Raw genomic sequence first — 25982 nt, 5'->3', positions numbered from 1 at the left:
TGGACCACTGAGCAACAGTCCAGTGCTGCTTCTCTGTAGCCCAGGTCAGGCGCTTCTGCCGCTGTTTCTGGTTCAAAAGTGGGTTCATGCTTCCATCTGCTGAAAAGCTTTATGGAGATGAAGATTTCATTTTTCAGCACGACCTGGCACCTGCTCACAGTGCCAAAACCACTGGTAAATGGTTTAGTGACCATGGTGTTACTGTGCTCAATTGGCCTGCCAACTCTCCTGACCTGAACCCCATAGAGAATCTGTGGAATATTGTGAAGAGAAAGTTGAGAGACGCAAAACCCAACAATCTGGATGAGCTTAAGGCCGCTATCGAAGCATCCTGGGCCTCCATAACACCTGAGCAGTGCCACAGGCCGATTGCCTCCATGCCACGCCGCACTGAAGCAATCAATTCTGCAAAAGGAATTCCGACCAAGTATTGAGTGCATAACTGAACATAATTATTTGAAGGTTGACTTTTTTTTGTTTTAAAAACACTTTTCTTTTATTGGTCGGATGAAATATGCTAATTTTTTGAGATAGGAATTTTGGGTTTTCATGAGCTGTATGCCAAAATCATCAATATTAAAACAATAAAAGGCTTGAACTACTTCAGTTTTGTGTAATGAATGTAAAATATATGAAAGTCTAATGTTTATCAGTACATTACAGAAAATAATGAACTTTATCACAATATGCTAATTTTTTGAGAAGATCCTGTACATGCATTTTAGTGTCTGGGCATGTCAATATAGGAGCATTTATAGTGATTTTTTTATAGCAGATAATGTAATGCTGTTTATCCATGGATACACCAATATACCACTATTTTTATTACTGTTCTTTAAAATAATGACGAGATTCAGGGCAGATCCTTTTCTGGAGCGTTAGGTGCAGGATACAATACCTGTCCAATATCCACAGCTGGGTTAATGCTGCAGCCAGTATCCATTATAATGTCTGCTCTGATGTTCTATTCAGGAAAAAAAAAACATTCAGATTAGATTAACAGCAAAAATAAATAATACAAATAAAGATTAAGAATTATAATAACGTTTGACAATAAACCTAAACATCCACTTAGATTTATACTGTAAAACAATTACTGCATATGTTATTGATTTATGAATAAAGGGCCATTATATATATTTTTTTCTAATTTCATAATTTGGCTGTCATCCAGATTGTCCACCAAAGTATACTACAGTGGGTTTAACTGATTACCTTATAAGCTCCTGTTAGACAATCTACTTCCACCTCTGAACAGGCAGCTCCAAAGACGCAATATGCAAATGGGTGGCCTTCACCTTTTTCCCAGTCCATATAGGTGTCATATCCCCTGCAAGAGCACAAATAATTAAGAGGATAGAATGGTTAGGCATTGGCCATACATGTCAAACTCCGGCCCGTGGGCCAAATCTGGCCCTCAGAGCCATTCAATTTGGCCCTCAAGTGGTTTCCCCCACCACTAGCTTGTGGTGTTGAGATCGATGAGAATAAGCTATCAGTGCTGAGCTAACATGTATCGACTCGAGCACTCAAAAGGCTTTTACCCTCCTTGGCGGTAACCCCAAGCCAGGCTTGGGGTAAAAAAAGGATGCTGGGAGCTGGAATCCTGAGCCTGGCTTGGGGCAGCCCCCGGGAGGTATAGGGAGGCAGCGTATGTATAAGCAGAGTGAGATCGCTGTTTGTCACATGACTACAGACGTCGATCCTACCATAGAGGTAGAGCGCCACACAGAGGACAAGGGAGACTTGCAGCCCTTGATCTGGGGAGGTGAGTCGGTGCTGGGGCTGCTGCAGATCTTCCTGCAATATAATTTTAGATTTAGGGTCTAAAAGCACATGGAAATATTGTACTGCTTTTAGACCCTAAAAGCAGCAAATACTGTATTTTTTGAACTATAAGACTCACTTTTTCTACCCCAAAAGTGGGGGGAAAAAATCACTGTGTCTTATAAATGTAGGGAGCTCCTGACTTGTGAATGCCTGCCAATAAAAACCTCCAACCCGCTGCAATTTCGGGGACTCCCTGTACTGTGTCCATGCAGAGGGGGACAAACAGAGGACACAGGGGGACACAAAGGAGCTTAGAATAGGACACAAGGGGAACACAAAGGGGTACAAGGGGGCATGAGATACAAAGGGGACATAATCCACAAGATGCCCGTTTACCGTGATTGCATCAGGTTTAGTATATATATTTTTTCCCCTGGTTTTTGCCATCTAAACCTACGTGTGTCTTATAGTCAGGAGTGTCTAATAGTCCAAAAAATATGGTAATCATACCACCAGGAGGGAAGTTAATGACTTTGAGTGGGGCAGTAATGTATTGAAGCCAATTAAAGTTTTTTACTTCTCAACAGAAATATTTCAGTTTAATGGATGTATTGGAAAACTGAATTAGAGTCTTAGGAGCAAGATGGCCTAATTAGAAGGATCAATTTTGATCAACTTTCATGTTCATTACATTTCATGCTTCCCTGATAGATTACTATGTAGATCACATAGAAAAGTAGTGAATTCACTTGCAAGGCAATTGTTTTTCATGTTCTTATGGGAGGAGCAGAGATATAAACTGCTTTGAGGATATATTGCTATTGGGTCTCCACAAGACATTGGAAGACATCTGGTTCATCTCAAACGGTCCCAAAAAATTAGTTTTTGGTGGAATATTATGTTTAGATATTACTGAAATAACATATAAATGATGGACAGTACCTGTAAAATCCAGTAGCAGAAAGACTTATTCTTTGAATGAAAGCGTCTTTTATCTGTTGAAAAAAACACATTGACTGAGTGGATTTTAGGGTCTGACAACGGTGCAATTTTTTCATGAGCTTTTAGACCCTTCAAGACGGAAAAAATCATACCGCAGATAGATCTGCAGCAGCCCTGCACGTCACCTTCCCTGGATCCAGTGCTGCAATTCTTCCTCCTGTCTTTCAGGTGGCTCTCTAACCCTATGGTGAGATTGCTGTCTGTAGTCATGTGACAAACAAAAATCTCACCAGCGTAATCGAGATCCTCGGAGGATTGGAAGAAGAGCAGCATCCGGATGGTGGGGTGGGAGGGCTCTGCATACACCTCCCAGCAGTTACCTGAGACATGTTCGGGATTATTGCTGGGTTATTTCATATTTAATACAGATCATTCAACTGGGCCTAACTTGATGGCTGAGATCGAACACGCCGAATCCAGCGTACACTATTGCTGTGATAAACAATAAATAGATAATCTCTCTAAAAAAATGTCCGCGCTCACAATTCAGGCACATAAGGACTAAGGTAACCTTAGTTGGATAGTTCATTCAATGACTCATCGGGTTAGCCCCTGATGAGTCATTGAATGACGAAATGCATAGAGCGGAGTTACGGCGCACGTGACTGATGAGAGGACTACGGATACTCAGCAAGTTAGCGTGGATAGTGTGGACCTAAGACGTCGTCTTGCAGAGCGGTTACCCGGGGACCTTGCCTGTGTTAAGATATGCCTGTTAACCACCTATACTTGTGAGTGCATTACTTTTTAACCTATTAAACTCGCGTGGGTTTTAAACTATGCTAGTGCTTTCTAGTTGCAGTGCTTTACCGATTGAAGGATTCTTAGACGGATCTGCCCTATTGATCTTAACCCCCAATGCTGACATACCTACCTCCGGAATATAGGAGGTTTTGAGGGTGAGTGTAGGCACGTGGGGGGTGTCCTGGCACTGGTGTATTGATTTTAAGGTGACGGAGAGTGACACACACGGAAGAGGTGTTGGAACTTTGTACAGCACCACGGAATATGTTGGCGCTTTATAAATCAATAATAATAATAATAAATAATAACAGCTGTATTTGCAGTCTTACGCTATGTCCTCTTTTTCTGTTTCTATTTCTATGTTATGCATATGACGTGAGAGTTTTGGCCATAAGGAGTGACAGCTTCAATACAGCTTGGACTTTATCTGAGGAACTGTGGACTGCTTTGAACTATTCAACTAAGGTTACCTTAGTCCTTATGTGCTTGAATTGTGAGCACGGACATTTTTTTAGAGAGATTCACTTATCGACCCCCACTTTATGGGACTCTAGTTGTTTTATAACCTTTTCAGCTTCTGTGAAGCCAGGAGTGAAATCAGTAATTCACAGGCAGGAGAAATTACAGTTGTTTCTGACGTTCCTCCTCGCAAACAGGAAGAAGAGACAGAAGAGATATACTTTAAATCTCCCTAGGGACTGTGTAGATGACAGGGCAGATCTGACTTTCATAAACATAAAAGAACGTAAATTGCAGTTTCACAGAGTATACTTAAGGGCTCATTTCCACTGGGCTGCTACGTCGGTTTCCGATTCCGTGCCACAGCGAACCCGCAGCTGAATCGCTTTGCTGTGCCATACATTGCTATAGGAATTTTGTGTGTGTGCTGCAAGAAACTGTAGCATTCCATACAGAATCACAGTGCGTTTTGGATGGCAAACCATTGCCTGAATAGGCCGCGTTTTCCCATCCAACTCGCCTGCTGGGAAACGCACGAAATTGGGCACGGATCTGCAGCTAGTGGAAACGGGCCCTATGCCAGGAGATGGATTTTATTTTGCTAACATCTTAAAATAAAGCAAAAACTAAGCATATTGCATTATTCCTCGAAGCTCCATTTTAATCTAATTCAGCTGTTAGGTATAGCCACACCACCATTTTAAATGCACCAAAATGTGCCCAGTAATTGCTGATAGCTTTTGTTGGTCTTAAAGAGGAACTTAACCTCAGCTTGAACTTCATCCCAATCAGTTATTGTATAGTTGTACAGAGGCGCCAAAAGTATAAGAGTAGAATAAAATGTTTTAAAAGAGAACAATGGGGGGTTAGTGGTGGACTTACCTCCCCAAAATAGACACAGAAAAATGTTGCTCAATTCAACAAAATCGATTTATTTACATACTCCGGATAGATGCAACGTGTTTCATGGGCACATCCCACTTCATCAGGCAATAAAATTGGAGTACAATCAGCTCATACATTTTCAGTACAAGCTTAGCGCCTCTTGTACTGAGAACTGATCAGTGGCGTACCTAGGGCATCTGACACCAGATGCTGGGTGTTAAAAGCCCCCCCCCCAAAAAAAACACGGGTGTGGCCATAACCTGCAGCGCGTGAAGAAATGGGCGTCGCCATGACTGGATGAGGGCAGAGCTAACTGTAATTTAAAGTGAACCCGATGTGAGAATGATATGGAGGCTGCCATATTTATTTCCTTTTAAACAATACTAGTTGCCTGGCAGCCTTGCTGATCTATTTGGCTGCAGTGGTGAACTGAATTACACCAGAAACAAGCATGCAGCTAATCTTGTCAGTTCTGACAATATTGTCAGAAACCCCTGACCTGCTGTATGCTTGTTCAGGGTCTATGGTTGAAAGAATTAGAGGCAGAGGACCAGCACTGCAGCCAAGCAACTGCTATTGCTTAAAGCCTCATCTACACGCGTAGATGAGGCTCCGATGTGCCTTATCAATTGAGCCGCTGAAGCGGCTCGATTGATAAGATCCAACAGGTCGGATCTTGGTACCGCCGATTCCCTGCTCGTTCCCCGCGAGGGGACAATGGCAGGGAATCGAGCAGAAGATAAGCGGCGCGGCGACGAGCGGGTATTGAATCCGGCGCACGCGCGGCGAGCGGGGACACGGAAGAGGCGATCCGGTGGCTAATCGAGCCGCCGGATTGGAGCCTCATCTACGCATGTAGATGAGGCTTTAAAGGAGATAAATATGGCAGCTTCAATATTATTCTCACCTCGGGTTCTCTTTTAAAGTGCAACGCAAAGACAGTGGGCCCAAGTTTTGGTGAAACTTTCCCCAGAAAATTCACATAATTGTACAGGTTTTCTCAAGAAAATACCCATAATGTGAGCAGATTTGCCCAGAAAATATGTTCAATCATGTCGGCAGATTTGACCAAAAAACACGTTCAATCATGCGGCAGATTTGACTAAAAAATATGTGCAATCATGTCGGCAGATTTGACCAGAAAATACGTGCAATCATGTGGAAGATTTGACCAGAAAATACGTGCAATCATGTGGCAGATTTGACCAGAAAATACGTGCAATCATGTGGCAGATTTGACCAGAAAATATGTGCAATCATGCGGCAGATTTGACCAGAAAATACGTGCAATAATGTTGGCAGATTTGACCAGAAAATACGTGCAATCATGTGGCAGATTTGACTAGGAAATACGTGCAATCATGTGGAAGATTTGACTAGAAAATACGTGCAATCATGTGGAAAATTTGACCAGAAAATACGTGCAATCATGTAGCAGATTTGACCAGAAAATACGTGCAATGATGTGGAAGATTTGACCAGAAAATACGTGCAATCATGTGGCAGATTTGACCAGAAAATACATGCAATCATGTGGAAGATTTAACCAGAAAATACGTGCAATCATGTAGCAGATTTGACCAGAAAATACGTGCAATGATGTGGAAGATTTGACCAGAAAATACGTGCAATCATGTGGAAGATTTGACCAGAAAATACATGCAATCATGTGGCAGATTTGACCAGAAAATACGTGCAATCATGTGGAAGATTTGAATAGAAAATACGTGCAATCATGTGGCAGATTTGACCAGAAAATGTGTGGAATTATGTGGCAGATTTGACCAGAAAATACGTGCAATGATGTGGAAGATTTGACCAGAAAATATGTGCAATCATGTGGCAGATTTGACCAGAAAATACGTGCAATCATGTGGCAGATTTGACCAGAAAATATGTGCAATCATGTCAGCAGATTTGACCAGGAAATACTTGCAATCATGTGGCAGATTTGACTAGAAAATACGTGCAATCATGTGGAAAATTTGACCAGAAAATATGTGCAATTATGTGGCAGATTTGACCAGAAAATATATGCAATCATGTGGAAGATTTGACCAGAAAATACGTGTAATCATGTGGCAGATTTGACCAGAAAATACATGCAATCAGGTGGCAGATTTGACCAGAAAATACGTGCAATCATGTGGCAGATTTGACCAGAAAATATGTGCAAGCATGTGGCAGATTTGACCAGAAAATACGTGCAATAATGTCAGCAGATTTGACCAGAAAATACGTGCAATCATGTGGCAGATTTGACTAGAAAATATGTGCAATCATGTGGAAGATTTGACCAGAAAATTTGTGCAATCATGTGGCAGATTTGACCAGAAAATACGTGCAATGATGTGGAAGATTTGGCCAGAAAATACGTGCAATCATGTGGCAGATTTGACCAGAAAATACATGCAATCATGTGGAAGATTTGACCAGAAAATAAGTGCAATCATGTGGAAGATTTGACTAGAAAATACATGCAATCATGTGGCAGATTTGACCAGAAAAATATGTGCAATCATGTCGGCAGATTTGACCAGAAAATACATGCAATCATGTGGCACATTTGACTAGAAAATACGTGCAATCATGTGGAAGATTTGACCAGAAAAATTTGTGCAATCATGTGGCAGATTTGCCCAGAAAATACATGCAATCATGTGGCAGATTTGACCAGAAAATACGTGCAATCATGTGGCAGATTTGACCAGAAAATACGTGCAATCATGTCAGCAGATTTGACCAGGAAATACTTGCAATCATGTGGCAGATTTGACTAGAAAATGCGTGCAATCATGTGGCAGATTTGACCAGAAAAATATGTGCAATCATGTCGGGAGATTTGACCAGAAAATACATGCAATCACGTGGCACATTTGACTAGAAAATACGTGCAATCATGTCAGCAGATTTGACCAGGAAATACTTGCAATCATGTGGCAAATTTGACTAGAAAATACGTGCCATCATGTGGAAGATTTGACCAGAAAATATGTGCAATCATGTGGCAGATTTGACCAGAAAATATATGCAATCATGTGGAAGATTTGACCAGAAAATACGTGCAATCATGTGGCAGATTTAACCAGAAAATGCATGCAATCATGTGGCAGATTTGACCAGAAAATACGTGCAATCATGTGGCAGATTTGACCAGAAAATATGTGCAATCATGTGGCAGATTTGACCAGAAAATACGTGCAATAATGTCAGCAGATTTGACCAGAAAATTCGTGCAATCATGTAGCAGATTTGACTAGAAAATACATGCAATCATGTGGAAGATTTGACCAGAAAATACGTGCAATCATGTGGCAGAATTGACCAGAAAACACGTGCAATGATGTGGAAGATTGACCACAAAATACATGCAATCATGTGGCAGATTTGACCAGAAAATACATGCAATCATGTGGAAGATTTGACCAGAAAATAAGTGCAATCATGTGGAAGATTTGACTAGAAAATACATGCAATCATGTGGCAGATTTGACCAGAAAATACGTGCAATAATGTTGGCAGATTTGACTAGAAAATACGTGCAATCATGTGGCAGATTTGACTAGAAAATACGTGCAATCATGTGAAAGATTTGACCAGAAAATACGTGCAATCATGTGGAAGATTTGACCAGAAAATATGTGCAATCATGTAGCAGATTTGACCAGAAAATACGTGCAATGATGTGGAAGATTTGACCAGAAAATACGTGCAATCATGTGGCACATTCGACCAGAAAATGCATGCAATCATGTGGAAGATTTGACCAGAAAATACGTGCAATCATAAAGCAGATTTGACCAGAAAATACGTGCAATGATGTGGAAGATTTGACCAGAAAATACGTGCAATCATGTGGCAGATTTGACTAGAAAATACGTGCAATCATGTGGAAGATTTGACTAGAAAATACGTGCAATCATGTGGCAGATTTGACCAGAAATACATGCAATCATGTGGCAGATTTGACCAGAAAATACGTGCAATCATGTGGAAGATTTGAACAGAAAATACGTGCAATCATGTTGCAGATTTGACCAGAAAATGTGTGCAATTATGTGGCAGATTTGACCAGAAAATACGTGCAATGATGTGGAAGATTTGACCAGAAAATATGTGCAATCATGTAGCAGATTTGACCAGAAAATACGTCCAATCATGTGGCAGATTTGACCAGAAAAATATGTGCAATCATGTCAGCAGATTTGACCAGATAATACTTGCAATCATGTGGCAGATTTGACTAGAAAATATATGCAATCATGTGGAAGATTTGACCAGAAAATATGTGCAATCATGTGGCAGATTTGACCAGAAAATATATGCAATCATGTGGAAGATTTGACCAGAAAATACGTGTAATCATGTGGCAGATTTGACCAGAAAATACATGCAATCATGTGGCAGATTTGACCAGAAAATACGTGCAATCATGTGGCAGATTTGACCAGAAAATATGTGCAATCATGTGGCAGATTTGACCAGAAAATACGTGCAATAATGTCAGCAGATTTGACCAGAAAATACGTGCAATCATGTGGCAGATTTGACTAGAAAATACGTGCAATCATGTGGAAGATTTGACCAGAAAATTTGTGCAATCATGTGGCAGATTTGACCAGAAAATACGTGCAATGATGTGGAAGATTTGACCAGAAAATACGTGCAATCATGTGGCAGATTTGACCAGAAAATACATGCAATCATGCGGAAGATTTGACCAGAAAATAAGTGCAATCATGTGGAAGATTTGACTAGAAAATACATGCAATCATGTGGCAGATTTGACCAGAAAAATATGTGCAATCATGTCGGCAGATTTGACCAGAAAATACATGCAATCATGTGGCACATTTGACTAGAAAATACGTGCAATCATGTGGAAGATTTGACCAGAAAATATGTGCAATCATGTGGCAGATTTGACCAGAAAAATGTGTGCAATCATGTGGCAGATTTGCCCAGAAAATACATGCAATCATGTGGCAGATTTGACCAGAAAATACGTGCAATAATGTTGGCAGATTTGACTAGAAAATACGTTCAATCATGTGGCAGATTTGACTAGAAAATACGTGCAATCATGTGAAAGATTTGACCAGAAAATACATGCAATCATGTGGAAGATTTGACCAGAAAATATGTGCAATCATGTAGCAGATTTGACCAGAAAATACGTGCAATGATGTGGAAGATTTGACCAGAAAATACGTGCAATCATGTGGCAGATTCGACCAGAAAATGCATGCAATCATGTGGAAGATTTGACCAGAAAATACGTGCAATCATAAAGCAGATTTGACAAGAAAATACGTGCAATGATGTGGAAGATTTGACCAGAAAATACGTGCAATCATGTGGCAGATTTGACTAGAAAATACGTGCAATCATGTGGAAGATTTGACTAGAAAATACGTGCAATCATGTGGCAGATTTGACCAGAAAATACATGCAATCATGTGGCAGATTTGACCAGAAAATACGTGCAATCATGTGGAAAATTTGAACAGAAAATACGTGCAATCATGTGGCAGATTTGACCAGAAAATGTGTGCAATTATGTGGCAGATTTGACCACAAAATACGTGCAATGATGTGCAAGATTTGACCAGAAAATATGTGCAATCATGTGGCAGATTTGACCAGAAAATACGTGCAATCATGTGGCAGATTTGACCAGAAAATATGTGCAATCATGTCAGCAGATTTGACCAGGAAATACTTGCAATCATGTGGCAGATTTGACTAGAAAATACGTGCAATCATGTGGAAGATTTGACCAGAAAATATGTGCAATCATGTGGCAGATTTGACCAGAAAATATATGCAATCATGTGGAAGATTTGACCAGAAAATACGTGTAATCATGTGGCAGATTTGACCAGAAAATACATGCAATCATGTGGCAGATTTGACCAGAAAATACGTGCAATCATGTGGCAGATTTGACCAGAAAATATGTGCAATCATGTGGCAGATTTGACCAGAAAATACATGCAATCATGTGGCACATTTGACTAGAAAATACGTGCAATCATGTGGAAGATTTGACCAGAAAATATGTGCAATCATGTGGCAGATTTGACCAGAAAAATTTGCAATCATGTGGCAGATTTGCCCAGAAAATACATGCAATCATGTGGCAGATTTGACCAGAAAATACGTGCAATCATGTGGAAGATTTGACTAGAAAATACGTGCAATCATGTGGAAGATTTGACCAGAAAATTTGTGCAATCATGTGGCAGATTTGACCAGAAAATACGTGCAATGATGTGGAAGATTTGACCAGAAAATACGTGCAATCATGTGGCAGATTTGACCAGAAAATACATGCAATCATGGTGAAGATTTGACCAGAAAATAAGTGCAATCATGTGGAAGATTTGACTAGAAAATACATGCAATCATGTGGCAGATTTGACCAGAAAAATATGTGCAATCATGTCGGCAGATTTGACCAGAAAATACATGCAATCATGTATAACATATGACTAGAAAATACGTGCAATCATGTGGAAGATTTGACCAGAAAATATGTGCAATCATGTGGCAGATTTGACCAGAAAAATTTGCAATCATGTGGCAGATTTGCCCAGAAAATACATGCAATCATGTGGCAGATTTGACCAGAAAATACGTGCAATCATGTGGAAGATTTGACCAGAAAATATGTGCAATCATGTGGCAGATTTGACCAGAAAATACGTGCAATCATGTGGCAGATTTGACCAGAAAATATGTGCAATCATGTCAGCAGATTTGACCAGGAAATACTTGCAATCATGTGGCAGATTTGACTAGAAAATGCGTGCAATCATGTGGAAGATTTGACCAGAAAATACATGCAATCACGTGGCACATTTGACTAGAAAATACGTGCAATCATGTGGCAGATTTGCCCAGAAAATACATGCAATCATGTGGCAGATTTGACCAGAAAATACGTGCAATCATGTGGAAGATTTGACCAGAAAATATGTGCAATCATGTGGCAGATTTGACCAGAAAATACGTGCAATCATGTGGCAGATTTGACCAGAAAATACGTGCAATCATGTCAGCAGATTTGACCAGGAAATACTTGCAATCATGTGGCAAATTTGACTAGAAAATACGTGCAATCATGTGGCAGATTTGCCCAGAAAATACATGCAATCATGTGGAAGATTTGACCAGAAAATATGTGCAATCATGTGGCAGATTTGACCAGAAAATATATGCAATCATGTGGAAGATTTGACCAGAAAATACGTGCAATCATGTGGCAGATTTGACCAGAAAATGCATGCAATCATGTGGCAGATTTGACCAGAAAATACGTGCAATCATGTGGCAGATTTGACCAGAAAATAAGTGCAATCATGTGGCAGATTTGACCAGAAAATACGTGCAATAATGTCAGCAGATTTGACCAGAAAATACGTGCAATCATGTAGCAGATTTGACTAGAAAATACATGCAATCATGTGGAAGATTTGACCAGAAAATACGTGCAATCATGTGGCAGAATTGACCAGAAAATACGTGCAATGATGTGGAAGATTTGACCACAAAATACATGCAATCATGTGGCAGATTTGACCAGAAAATACATGCAATCATGTTGGCAAATTTGACTAGAAAATACGTGCAATCATGTGGCAGATTTGACTAGAAAATACATGCAATCATGTGGAAGATTTGACCAGAAAATATGTGCAATCATGTGGCAGATTTGACCAGAAAATATATGCAATCATGTGGAAGATTTGACCAGAAAATACGTGCAATCATGTGGCAGATTTGACCAGAAAATGCATGCAATCATGTGGCAGATTTGACCAGAAAATACGTGCAATCATGTGGCAGATTTGACCAGAAAATAAGTGCAATCATGTGGCAGATTTGACCAGAAAATACGTGCAATAATGTCAGCAGATTTGACCAGAAAATACGTGCAATCATGTAGCAGATTTGACTAGAAAATACATGCAATCATGTGGAAGATTTGACCAGAAAATACGTGCAATCATGTGGCAGAATTGACCAGAAAATACGTGCAATGATGTGGAAGATTTGACCACAAAATACATGCAATCATGTGGCAGATTTGACCAGAAAATACATGCAATCATGTTGGCAGATTTGACCAGAAAATAAGTGCAATCATGTGGAAGATTTGACTAGAAAATACATGCAATCATGTGGCAGATTTGACCAGAAAAATATGTGCAATCATGTCGGCAGATTTGACCAGAAAATACATGCAATCATGTGGCACATTTGACTAGAAAATACGTGCAATCATGTGGCAGATTTGACCAGAAAATACATGCAATCATGTGGCAGATTAGACCAGAAATTACGTGCAATCATGTGGAAGATTTGAACAGAAAATACGTGCAATCATGTGGCAGATTTGACCAGAAAATATGTGCAATTATGTGGCAGATTTGACCAGAAAATACGTGCAATGATGTGGAAGATTTGACAAGAAAATATGTGCAATCATGTGGCAGATTTGACCAGAAAATACTTGCAATCATGCGGCAGATTTGACCAGAAAATATGTGCAATTATGTGGCAGATTTGACCAGAAAATACGTGCAATGATGTGGAAGATTTGACCAGAAAATTTGTGCAATCATGTGGCAGATTTGACTAGAAAATACGTGCAATCATGTGGAAGATTTGACCAGAAAATACGTGCAATCATGTAGAAGATTTGACCAGAAAATGCGTGCAATCATGTGGCAGATTTGACCAGAAAATACATGCAATCATGTGGAAGATTTGACCAGAAAATACGTGCAATCATGTGGAAGATTTGACTAGAAAATACATGAAATCATGTAGGCAGATTTGACCAGAAAATATGTGCAATCATGGGGCAAATTTGGCCAGAAAATACATGCAATCATGTTGGCAGATTTGACCAGAAAATACATGCAATCAAGTGGCAGATTTGACCAGAAAATAAGTTCAATCATGCAGCAGATTAGACCAGAAAATACATGCAATCATGTGGCAGATTTAACCAGAAAATACATGCAATCATGTGGCAGATTTGACCAGAAAATACATTCAATCATGTGGCAGACCTGACCAGCAAATACACCTGCTAATATAAATAATAAAAAAAAACATTTACTCACCTGCAGCAGACCTCCTGTCCCGGCCTCCGCCCGGCGACAGCTCCCACTATCCTCTGCAGCCAGCAACTGAAACTCCCGCGCTGAGAGCAGGGCTACCGGAAAATGGCGCCCGAAGCCCTGTACTGCAGACTCAACGTCTCCAGATCAGTGCTTCGGATGCCATTTTACCGTAGCCCTGCTCTGCTGCTGCCGGAGCTGCGGGCTGCCAATGAACTGACACCGCGTCTATTAGACGCCGAAAGTCAGTTCACGTTGGGGGGTGCTTTAAGGGTGCTTGGAGAATTTTAGGGGGTGCTTTAGCACCCCCCTGGCGCCACGGCAGGTAATGCCAGGTATAGGTGCCCCCTGTATAGGTAATATAGTTGCCCCAGTATACATAATAAAGTTGCCCCCAGTATAGGTAGTATAGCTGCTGCCCCCAGTGCAGGTGGTATAGCTGCTGCCCCCAGTGTAGGTAGTATAGTGGCCCCCAGTATAGCTAGTATAGTGGCCCCCAGTATAGCTAGTATAGTGGCCCTCAGTGTAGGTAGTATGACTGCCCCAGTATAGCTAGTATAGTGGCCCCCAGTGTAAGTAGTATAGCTGCCCCCAGTGTAGCTAGTATTGTGGCCCCCAGTATAGGTAATATAGTGGCCCCCAGTATAGCTACTACAGTTGCCCCCAGTATAGCTAGTATAGTGGTCCCCAGACCCCAGCATAGCTGCCCCCAGTGTAAGTAGTATAGCTGCCCCCAGTATAGCTTCCCCCAGTGTAGGTAATATAGTGGCCCCCAGTATAGCTAGTACGGTGGCCCCCAGTATAGTGCCCCCCAGACCCCAGCATAGCTGCCCCCAGTGTAAGTAGTATAGCTGCCTCCAGCATAGCTGCCCCCAGTATAGCTGCCCGCAGTGTAGGTAGTATAGTGGCCCCCAGTATAGTGGCCAAGGAGGGGTGGGCAGCGCTATAAGGAGGGGCAGCGGCGGGGAGGGGGGAAATATACCCCCCTCCCTCACCTGGGTCCCCTCCTTCAGCGCTCTCTACCTCCAAAATGTGGCAAACAGGCAGGCCGGGCGGGCTAGGAGGAGAATAACTCACCTCACTTCTGCATTCCAGCCATTGGAACGCTGCGTCGCCATCACGTGCCACATCTCCGACCTTAGGTTGGAACGCTGCGTCGCCGTCACGTGCCACATCTCCGACCTTAGGTTGGAACGCTGCGTCGCCGTCACGTGCCACATCTCCGACCTTAGGTTGGAACGCTGCGTCGCCGTCACGTGCCACATCTCCGACCTTAGGTTGGAACGCTGCGTCGCCGTCACGTGCCACATCTCCGACCTTAGGTTGGAACGCTGCGTCGCCGTCGCGTGCCACATCTCCGACCTCAGGAGATGTGGCACGTGACAGCGACGCAACGTTCCAACGGCTGGAATGCGAAAGTGAGGTGAGTTATTCTCCTCCTAGCTCGCCCGCCCTGCCTGCTTGCCGCATTTTGGAGGTAGAGAGCGCTGAAGGAGGGGACCCAGGTGAGGGAGGGATATTTCCCCCCTCCCTGCCGCTGCCCCTCCTTATAGCGCTACTTTACCTCTTGCTCTGCCTACCACGTGGGTTGTGGCGACACCCCCCTGGCTGTCAATCACCCGGTGCACCATGCCCCCCTGTGCCCAATGGTAGGAACACCACTGGAACTAAACATTTTATCGTACTTTTATACTTTTGGCGCCTCTGTACAACTGTACAATAAGTGGGTCCACCCCTGGTGGAGGGGACTTGGTTCCCTTTTTTCCAATCTACAGAGAGCGACTTCTTAATCCTGAGTGGGGACAGGTCTAATACTCCCCACCTGCCTTCAAAGTGGTTGCCTGATACGGTAACCCAGATTTGTGAGTATAACATTATACTTCTCCTTCTATACCCATAAGTTACAGTACATACTACACTATATTGGGCTCTCGGTGTTCCCCTCCTTATTCATCCCAATCAATAGCCAATACCACCTTTCCAATGAGAAATCTATATTCTTTGTCAAATAGATAATCAGGCACCTCTGTATGGCTGATATTGTGGTGAAACCCTTCCCTCAGCGTGATGTCAGGACCATGGTCCTCACAGTTCAGTATGTGAACCTCATTGCATTGTGGGAAATAACGTCTGTTTCCAACTGCCAAGCAAGCAATATCTTCCCCTGTGCATAGAACTTTCAGTGCCGAACATACCGTATAGATCACCTGACAGGGACTAAAGATGTCATCACCTGTGATAATGTTCAGAATGTAAATCGAGGTGAGGAAATATTTAACTTGGCGGAACTCTAACTAAAACATTCATAAATTAATATTGTAAAAAAATAAGCAATTTTATTCATTACATTTGCACTATAGTTCCTCTTTAAAAAGGAACTCCATTGAAAATAATGTAATAAAAAAGTGCTTCATTTTTATAATAATTATGTATAAATGATTTAGTCAGTGTTTGCCCATTGTAAAATCTTTCCTCTCCCTGATTTACAATCTGACATTTATCACATGGTGACATTTTTACTGGTGACAGGCGATGTCAGTGGAAGGAGATGCTGCTTGCTTTCTTGGCAGTTGGAAACAGCTATTTCCCACAATGCAATGAGGCTCACAGACAGGAAACTGCCAGGACCATGGTCCTAACATCCCACTATGGGAGGGGTTTCACCACAATATTAGCCATAGAGACCCCCCTCATGATCTGTTTGAGAAAAGGAAAATATTTCTCATGGGAAAGGGGGTATCAACTATTGATTGGGATGAAGTTCAATTCTTGGTCACGGTTTCTCTTTAAAGAGAACCTGAAGTGAAAATAAAATGTCAAAATAACCATACACAGGTTATACTTACCTCTTGTGTAGTCTACTACTCAATCTCTTTCTCCTCTCCTGTCCCCTATTTGTTCACTGTGATCAATGGGATTCTCTGTCCTCCATTTTAAAAATGGCCATTACCTCTTAACAGCTTCCTGGTCAGCACACTGTTAAACTGTAATATCGCCCACTCGAGCCATAGGGAAACATGGACATTACCTTGCACATTCAGTTGTAACTGGCAGCTGCTGATATATAACTGACAGCAACTGGTATATTTCAGTTCTGACAAAACGTTGTCAGAACTGGAAGGGATCACTGTAAGAAGAAAATGGCGAGCTTCTGAGAGGAACTGATGGCGAGGTTAATATGTAAATTAATATTCATTTGCAGCTACGTCATGTTTATTTTAAATAATTTTCCTCACTTCAGGTTCCCTGTAAGTCGCAAAGCAACTGAAGGCATTAAGTTTTACAGTTTTATGTGGGTTTCAAATTCAGTTTCAAAGGTATTCTGAATAATCTGCCTACCCAGTCTTCCCAAGTGCCTTGAGGATTTTTGCTGATGATGGGCTCAAGCCGTTTCCGAAGTTTCTCACAAGCATCCTGTGAACAGAAATATGAAATGGTATTCTTTTGATATACTGGTAGTTCATGGCTCCACTTACTCAGGATTTTGACAAAGCTGTTAAATGTTTATATACAGTTTGTATGTTTATATACAGTTATACATTTTTATATACAGTTTGTATGTTCTGTTGGTCCATATGGGGGTTTGGAAACCCTGGCTTCCACACACAGAGCAAAACATACTCGTTGGTTAAAGTGGATCCGAGATTAACTTTTACACATTGCATAATTGGGTTCCTTTCTGTAACGATTGTGGAACTTTCTCCGTGATCAGCGCACAACGCGTGCGCTGATACGGTGGAAATCCTCCACAAGCGTATAATTGCAGGAACCCAGCAAAAGGTGCTACGCACCCGTAGAGGGTAATTCCTGTCGGCAGATGGCGCTGGGGAGTGCAGAGGAACCAATCCTCTGTACCTCCACAAATGCCAGACAGGAATTGTATGAAGCGCAGAACGCAATCGCAAGAGAGGCGATTGCGAATGAGAACGAGCAAAGGGACAGGTTGTATGTGTGTGCGCCAACCTAGTCGCCACCCCGCGACAGTGCACACACAACAGCAGATATGAAATAGGAACGCGATCGCGAGAGGTGCGATCGCCAGACGTGACACAAGGCAGATCAGAACAGAATACAAGGTTAGCAAAGGCACAGCAAATAATACAATGAGAATAACAAGGAAAATAACAAACGCTAACTGAAGGCGAACACCGCACTCATTCGCAACAGTGCACGCGTTCGTGCGCGGTCTCCACGTGATAAGCACAATAGAGACAAGCACGCCTAACTAACCAAGACAAGACAGACACCACACAAATGCGCTTGCTACACGGTTGCCTTACCGCAGGCACCAGCAAGCGCACGCAAACAGACAGACAACGAGAATCGATCAAACAGGAACCACTGCTCTTACCGTCAGAGCCAGTGTGAACCGGGTATCAGAAAGATCCACTGCTCTTGCTGTCAGAGCAGTGTGATCCAAGCACACGACAAACAGAAGGAGTAACCAGCAGCGACCGCAGCCGAGGTTAGCTCCAAGATCCAGACCAGAGGAATCCACTGCCACTAACGCTAGGGCAAGTGCGATTCAGACAGACAGAACAGAAGGATCCACAGCACTAGCGAAAGTGGCTAGCGCGATCCAGGAAGACAGAACAGAAGAATCCACAGCGCTAGCGCAGGATGCCAGTGCGATCCAGGTACAGAGTAGCAGAACAGAAGGATCCACAGCACTAGCGCAAAGAGGCTAGCACGATCCAGGGAAACAGATCAGAAGGGGCTACCAGCAACAACCGCTGTTGCGGTTAGCACCCAGACACACAAAACGATTTCCTGTCACTGGGACAGGACAATCGCAACAGACAAACAAAACAGATAAACAATCCTAACTGCACTAGGGAAACCTGCCTAGTGCAAGTTCCAGGAATAACTCTAAGCTGATCTTCAAACAAAGAGCATGGCTGACACTCCTCCAGGAGTGTTTCACAGGAAGGAGTCCTTATGACCAGCCAAGCATTGTGGGAAACACATAGTACTTATAGATGGACCCACAATGGATGTGGCTAGGCAATTTGCATGATAAACGTATGCAAATTCCTCTGCAGCTAGCTGCAGAACTGACAAAAGGTCTCTCTTAAAGAGACCTGCAGAATGCAGACCTGAACAGTGGTCAAAAAGCTGCCTGTCTGCACAGGCAGCTAAGCAGATTCTCACAGTACCCCCCCCCCCCCTTCTAGGGTCGAATTCCAGACGACCCTCAAAACTGATATCTCCAAACCACTTTAACAGATGACTCATGAAGGTCGGGACAGCCCGACAAGGTCCAATTCCAGAGTCAGTCCACCCGAAACCGACCTCATCGGAAACAGAAGCCACCGAAACATGCCCATCAGCACTACAAGTCTCAGCGTAACACCCATCAGGACTGTGGATACCAGAGAAGAAGCCATCGACACCCTCCAGACAATACCCACCACCTTCCAAGGAGCGTTGGAAAATACCAAATCTGCCACAAAACCTGTTCGAAGTGTCTCTTTCAAAACAAAAGCTGCTGTTGATCGTATTCAGGGTACCAAGCAAAACTTCTCTCGGAATCTCCCAGAACGCCTTGAAGCTCCGCAGAGATTCCAAGAAGCCAGAACGCTCACCAGGCTCACATGGAGAGCTACCAAGCACCCCCATGGAACCTATGACAGTTCCAGATTCAAAATTAGCAGGAGACCCATCACGATCAGGACTTTCAGGGACCACTTCTGGGCATGCAAGCAGGCAGGCTAAATCAGAACATGTCTCCACCGAGGAAGCATCTGAGTACGCTGGTAACCGAGGCACACTTGGGCTTTCTGGGTCACAGAGCACACTGGGGTACACCAGCACAGGAGAAACCTCAGGACATGTCGGGGAACTGCCCACCTCAGAGTCCGGCGCGACCAGACTAAAACCAGGACCGGGCAGAAAATCATCACGAGTAGAGGTCACAGGTACTGGTATTTCAAAAGAAGACTCGGTCTCAGGCTTAGTAATCTCAATGACTGTAATGGTATCTGACAGAAATTTATCATTGACTACACATGACCGAAGCTCCACCAGAGCTGAAAAGGTAGCCAGCAAGGCAGCAATGCCTACGGAAGAGGGCAACACCTCAGAAGGACTTGGGGGGCAGGAGACATCTCCCACAAGTTCTGCACCCTTTGGGAGGAACTCGGAGACCTCCAGAACATCAAACAAGACCTCAGGAACATCATTTTCCAGGTTTTCTAAGAAGGATTCTGAACTATCCATGTTACAGGGCAAAACTGGAACTTTATTTTGTGAACAGGGCAGATGTCCCAGGAATGGTTCCACCATAACCTGAGACTGAACTTCATCATAATTAGCGGGATGTACAGGAATATTTACTGGAACTCACACTGACTCCCTAACTTCATTCTCACTGTACCCAGAATTCTATGTGGCAGTCAAACTAGCTTGTAACTCCAAAACTGCAGAAAAACAGGTGAGTATAGTGGCAATACCTAGACGAGCCTCTAGGGACACTGCAGGGGATTCTAAGCAAGGCCACATTGACTCATCCAGAGTACAGGGTGCAGAATCAGCACTTCCCTCAGAGCAAGATAGGGGCTCACAAACGTCAGTGTGAAAGGAAAACATGTTTTCATTCATGGTACAGGGCAGGTTCAGAGAAAGCGTCTCTGAACAAGGCAAAGAAGGTTCAGCATCAGAGTCACAAAATCGAAGCGCTGTCTCACTCTTAGATTCGGCTAACGATATCGAATCCGAGGAATCAGAACGCAAAACCTGCGAATCAAAAATCACTTTAGGTTGTGAAACTGACGCTTCCATAGCGCAAACCTCCGTGATCTGCAGAGCAGACTGTAAGGTGTTCAGGACAGAAACACTGGAGCAACTGTCACCAGGCAACGGGCCCTTACAGGTGTGAACAGGGTGAGACAGAGACTCGTTAGCAGAAGAAATAGCGACATCAATAGGATAAACTTTATTAGGCATATTAATTTTACTTTTGACGCTGCATAGTCGAGAAATTTTCCCCATAGCAGGGTCACAGACGGAAGATCTCAAAGATCTGTTTGTAAATGACAAAGGATCCCACACATTCTTGAGAAAACCGGCAGACTCATGCCGATCACAATCTGCAGGAACATCCGAGAAACAGGCATCAGATCGCACAGATTCAAACTGCACACTGTCAGGAGAGAATCCTTCAGGATTCGCACAGGAATCAACCACAGCGGCACACTCATTCATTTCAGATTGCACAAAGTCAAGACTCTCATGCTTTACCCTAGAAAGGCAGGACCAATCATCCGACAACGATGTCTCTTTATTGGAATCAATTGGTTGGTGTGTGTGCAACTCATCCAAAATCGTCTGCCACACATAAATCACCAGATCCACATAACCCTCGTCACATTCATCGGACTCAATCAAAAGGTACATAGAATCGAGACAATCATTCAAGTTATCCTCGCTTTTTGCGATGTAAAAATCGCAAAAGGCTTTCCAATCAAAATCGAATTCCTCCAGCAAGGCCCCAACATCCCAGGAAGCAAATGGAGGTTCAAACAAGCCAGTATCTAGATAATCTCCATATGGGTAGAGATCAGGAACAAGAACAGATTTTTTAACTGCTTTAATATAGTGTGCGATCCTACCTATAGTAGGATCCACATAAGCTTTGGATTGGGGCAAAAAAGCCGGAGACGGAACAACATCATTGTAAACATCAATAGGGAGTGTTTTATTCCGATGCTTGCGTTTTTTAGTTTTTCTCTTTTTTTTTTTTTTTTGTTTCAATCTTTTTTATTGAATTTTTTAAGGCAAAAGGTAAACATGTCAGTACAGACTGTGTAAGCATTGACGTAATAGCAAATTACAACATATTACACAATCATGTACGAAACTTAATTCTAACAACAGTTGTAAAAGATAGAGAATGCAACGGTGAACAAGATTCAGGAGTGTCTTAGGTAAGTATACATGAGGTAATCAGGAGAACGTGGTCACTTAACACATTTCTAATATTGCTACCTAAAGGGGGGAGCTACTGAATTTTAATTATGGCAAAATATCTCTCGCTCACTCATGGAACCAAAATATGGCTGAGCAAGAGCTTATTTCACTCTAGTGCAATTCATAGCTAACGTTACCTGTCTCCCAGCGGAGGCAGGGGTGGATATCAGATGAGCTTATCTGTCGACAGACTAGGAAAGGAGGAGAAAAGAGGTGAGTATAGGACAAGAGATAGTGTTGTTGGGACGAGGAGGTTAGGCAGTTTCAAACCAGCCAAGACAGTGGAGACTAAAGTTGCTCAGGGAAATTAGAGATTTCTAATCATGGCACTGCAGTCAGAACCCAATAGGTATTCTATGAAGGAGGACCAGATTTTGTTGAATCTAGTCATGTTGTCTTCCAACCGGGCACGTAGTTTTTCGAAAAAAAGGATACGGCTTAACCTGTTTTTTACTAGGTCGAAAGATAGGAGACTAGAGTTCCATGCTGCAGCTATCGTTAGTTTGGTTGCAGTAAAAATATAGTTTACTAGAGCGTTTTGTGGTTTGGTGAGGTTTGGATATGGGAGGCCCAATAAGGTGTGGATAGGGTCTCTAGGAAATGGTTGGTTAACCAAAGAGGAGGCCCAAGTACACACTCTTAGCCAGAGCCGGCGGACTTTAGGGCATTTCCACCAGGTGTGGGCTTGAGTGCCCAAGGCATTACAGCCCCTGAAGCAATTCGGGGATGTAGCGTTGTTAAATTTGGCTACTCGGGCGGGGACCATATACCATCGGAAGAGGAGCTTGTAGTTAACCTCTACTAAGTCTGCATTAATTGAGATTTTGGGGATATTGGTCCAAATATCTGAGAGGTCTTCGGGGTCTAATAAGGTATCCAAGTCTTTCTCCCAGTCGACTACATATTTGGGTTTATGTTTAGATTGTGCATGAGATAGTGCCTGATATATAGAGGATATAGCACCTGGGGAGAGCGGGTCAGTGGCACACATATGTTCAAATGGGGTTCTAGTTAATGGGGAGTCCGTGTATCTGAGGTGAGATTTAACGAAGTGTGAGATTTGCAAATAACGAAATCTTTCAGTGTGTGGGAGCTGCGTATGTTCTCTTAGGGAAGCTAAGGACTTCATACCTGTATCTGAGGAGAGAGCGTAAACTGTAGTGAGGTGGGAGTTAGCCCACCAACGAAAGCTGGCTGGGGAGTTTAAGGCTGCTGGGAAGGAAGGATTCCCTAGAAAGGAGGCTAAAGGCCTATGGGGGGACAATAAGTTCCCAGAATATTTGCAGCTGTCCGAGACCGATAGAGAGTGCTTAATTATTGGATTAGTGATGGTATGTCTATCAGTAGAGGTAATCCAGAGGAGGTTAGGGGGTTTTATTGGGCTAACCAAAATTTCTTCAATATCTACCCATGAGGGCCTGTCAGTGTCTAGTTGCCAGAGGATTAGTGGAGAGATTTGTGCTGCCTTATAGTAATATTTTAAATTAGGAACTCCAAGTCCTCCATCACATCTCAGGCGGTATAAGTGTGCATTACGGAATCTTGGCTTTTTAGAGCCCCAGATAAAATGGTTAACCTTGCTCTGTATATTGTTTAGGAAGGAAGTTGGTAGTGGGATTGGAAGCATACGGAAGGCATAGAGGAGTTTTGGGAGAAATGACATTTTTATTGCCGTGATGCGGCCCATCCAAGAGATGGAATATCGTTTCCAGCATTCTAAGAGTTGAAGTAACTCTTTAGCCAACGTGGGGTAGTTATGGCGGAACAGAGTGTCGTAAGTGCTTGTAAGGAAAATGCCTAGGTAGGGAAGTTTGTGTTGATCCCATTGAAATTCGAAGGCGTCTTGCAGAGCCTGCATAAGTCTGTGTGGCAACGAAATGTTCAACGCTTTCGATTTATCTGGATTAACTTGCAGACCTGAGACGGTTCCAAAGGCTGCTAAGAGTTTATTAAGGGCGAGGAGGGATTTTGTGGGGCGGGAAATACAGAGAACTAGGTCATCTGCAAAGAGGTTGACCTTAAATTCTCTTTTCCCTAATGGTATTCCGCAAATCTCTGATGAGTTCCTAATTTGGATAGCTAGCGGCTCTATTGCGAGAGCGAAAAGGAGAGGGGATAGGGGGCAGCCTTGGCGGGTACCTCTAGTGATTTTAAAGGAGGGGGAGCGGAATCCATTGTAGTGTTCAAAAGCTAATGGGGTAGAGTATAGAGCTTGTATCCATGTGATAAAATGATCACCGAAGCCCCATTTTTTAAGTATTGTGAATAGGTAGTTCCAAGACACTGTGTCGAAAGCTTTTGTAATATCCAGGGAAAGGAGCATAGAGGGTATTTGGGTTGTATGGGCGTGGTGGATGATGTGAATAAGGCGTCTCACGTTGTCTCCTGCCTGCCTGTGCGGCATAAAGCCTACCTGGTCATTATGTATGAATGATGAGATTTCGGTGTTGAGGCGTGTGGCAAGGATTTTGGCTAAAAGCTTGACGTCTACGTTCAGGAGTGAGATCGGTCTATAATTGGACCAGAGTAGGCTGTTTGCCTTGGGTTTTGGGATCATACTAATAGAGGCAGTGATTGAATCTGGGTGAAGCTTAGAACCTTTCAGGATGCTGTTAAAAGCGCAAACTAGTTTAGGTGCTAGAATGGTACTCAGCTTTTTATAGTAAAGGGCTTTGAAGCCATCTGGTCCTGGCTGTTTATTCAGTTTGAGTTGTTTAATTGCTAATTGGACTTCAGCTAGAGAGATTTCTCGGTCCATTAGTTCTTTGAAGCCGACAGGCATTTCAGGAAGGGGTATTTCAGATATAAAATTTAGTAGTCGACTAGGAGAAGAGAGGTCTGGAGAATTATATAGTTTTTCTAATTGTTGAAGAAATATGTCAACTATGGTGTTTGGGTTGGAGGTGGTTTCACTTTGACATTTTCGCAATGTAATGGGTTTGTACAACGGGTCAGTTTGTCGGAGACGCCTGGCTAAGAGCGTGTCGGGCTTATTGCTTTTTAGGAAAAAATTTAATTTAGTGTTAGAGAGTTGTTTCTCAGCGGAGTCAGTTAAACTTAAGTTGAGAGCCGCTTCGGCTCTTAGTAGGTCGCTTTTGTTGTCGGGGGTGGGGTTGCTCTGGAAATTAGTATACTTTTCCTGATAAGCTAATTCCAATTTACGGAGTGATTGTTGTTTTTCTTTTTTATGTCTAGAAGCCAACTGGATCAGGACTCCTCTAATAACCACTTTGTGGGCTTCCCAGATAGTGAGATCTGTAATCTCTTCTGTAGGGGTATTTAATTCAAAGTATTCAGTTAGTTTGGTTTTAATTTGTTGGATCGTTTCGTCATTAGTGAGGAGGTATTGGTTCATGGTCCAACGGAATCCAGTGGGGCGTTGGATCAGAGATGAGAGGATCACGATGTTCATGTCGTGATCCGACCATGGGGTGGGGTGAATGACTGCGGACCTGACTAAGGGTAGGGAAGAGGAAGTGACCCAACAATGGTCTATGCGGGAAAAGGATGAGTGGGGATTGGAGTAGAAGGTGAAGCCTTTCCTAAGGGGGTTCATCTCTCTCCAGACATCAATTAGATCAAGAGACTAAAATGATGATTTGATGGAGGTGGTTTGTTTCTGCGATGTACCTGAAGCAGGAGTTCCTGAGGGTTGCTTGTCCCAAAATGGGTTCAGGCAGTGGTTGGTGTCTCCCGCTACAAACAGCAATCCCTTACCATGCGTGGCGAGGACTTGGAGGATGTGGGATAAAAATAGCGCTTTTTTGTCGTTAGGGGCGTAATATGTCATGATGGAGACGAGAACATCTTGAGCTTTACCTATCAATAAGAGGTACCTTCCCTCTGGGTCTATAATTGACTTTGAGAGGGTGAAATTGGTAGAGTTCCTGAAAGCTATAAAAACTCCTCTTTTTTTAATAGGAGCGCTTGCAAAATACACCTGTTTGTAGTCTTTATGAGAAAATTTTGGTTCTTTGCCCGCAATGAAGTGGGACTCTTGTATACATATTATATCGATAT

General features: G+C 42.8%; 1 protein-coding gene across 1 annotated transcript in view; it reads right to left on the bottom strand.

Moving 5' to 3' along the window:
- The window catches only part of LOC137524809 (aldehyde oxidase 1-like), a 198592-nt gene that overhangs the window by 10363 nt on the left and 162247 nt on the right, over positions 1–25982 (bottom strand). The window contains exons 29-32 of the mRNA XM_068245134.1: positions 17334–17408; positions 2713–2765; positions 1216–1330; positions 899–964 (exon numbers count right to left, since the gene is read on the bottom strand). Coding sequence (XP_068101235.1) covers positions 899–964; positions 1216–1330; positions 2713–2765; positions 17334–17408 — 309 coding nt within the window. The remainder of the gene's footprint in view (positions 1–898; positions 965–1215; positions 1331–2712; positions 2766–17333; positions 17409–25982) is intronic.

The sequence above is a fragment of the Hyperolius riggenbachi genome, chromosome 7 (genome assembly GCF_040937935.1).
Source record: "Hyperolius riggenbachi isolate aHypRig1 chromosome 7, aHypRig1.pri, whole genome shotgun sequence".
NCBI lineage: Eukaryota > Metazoa > Chordata > Amphibia > Anura > Hyperoliidae > Hyperolius > Hyperolius riggenbachi.
Note: the sequence above shows the minus strand (reverse complement) of the source record. Positions and strands in the feature narration are given on the sequence as shown.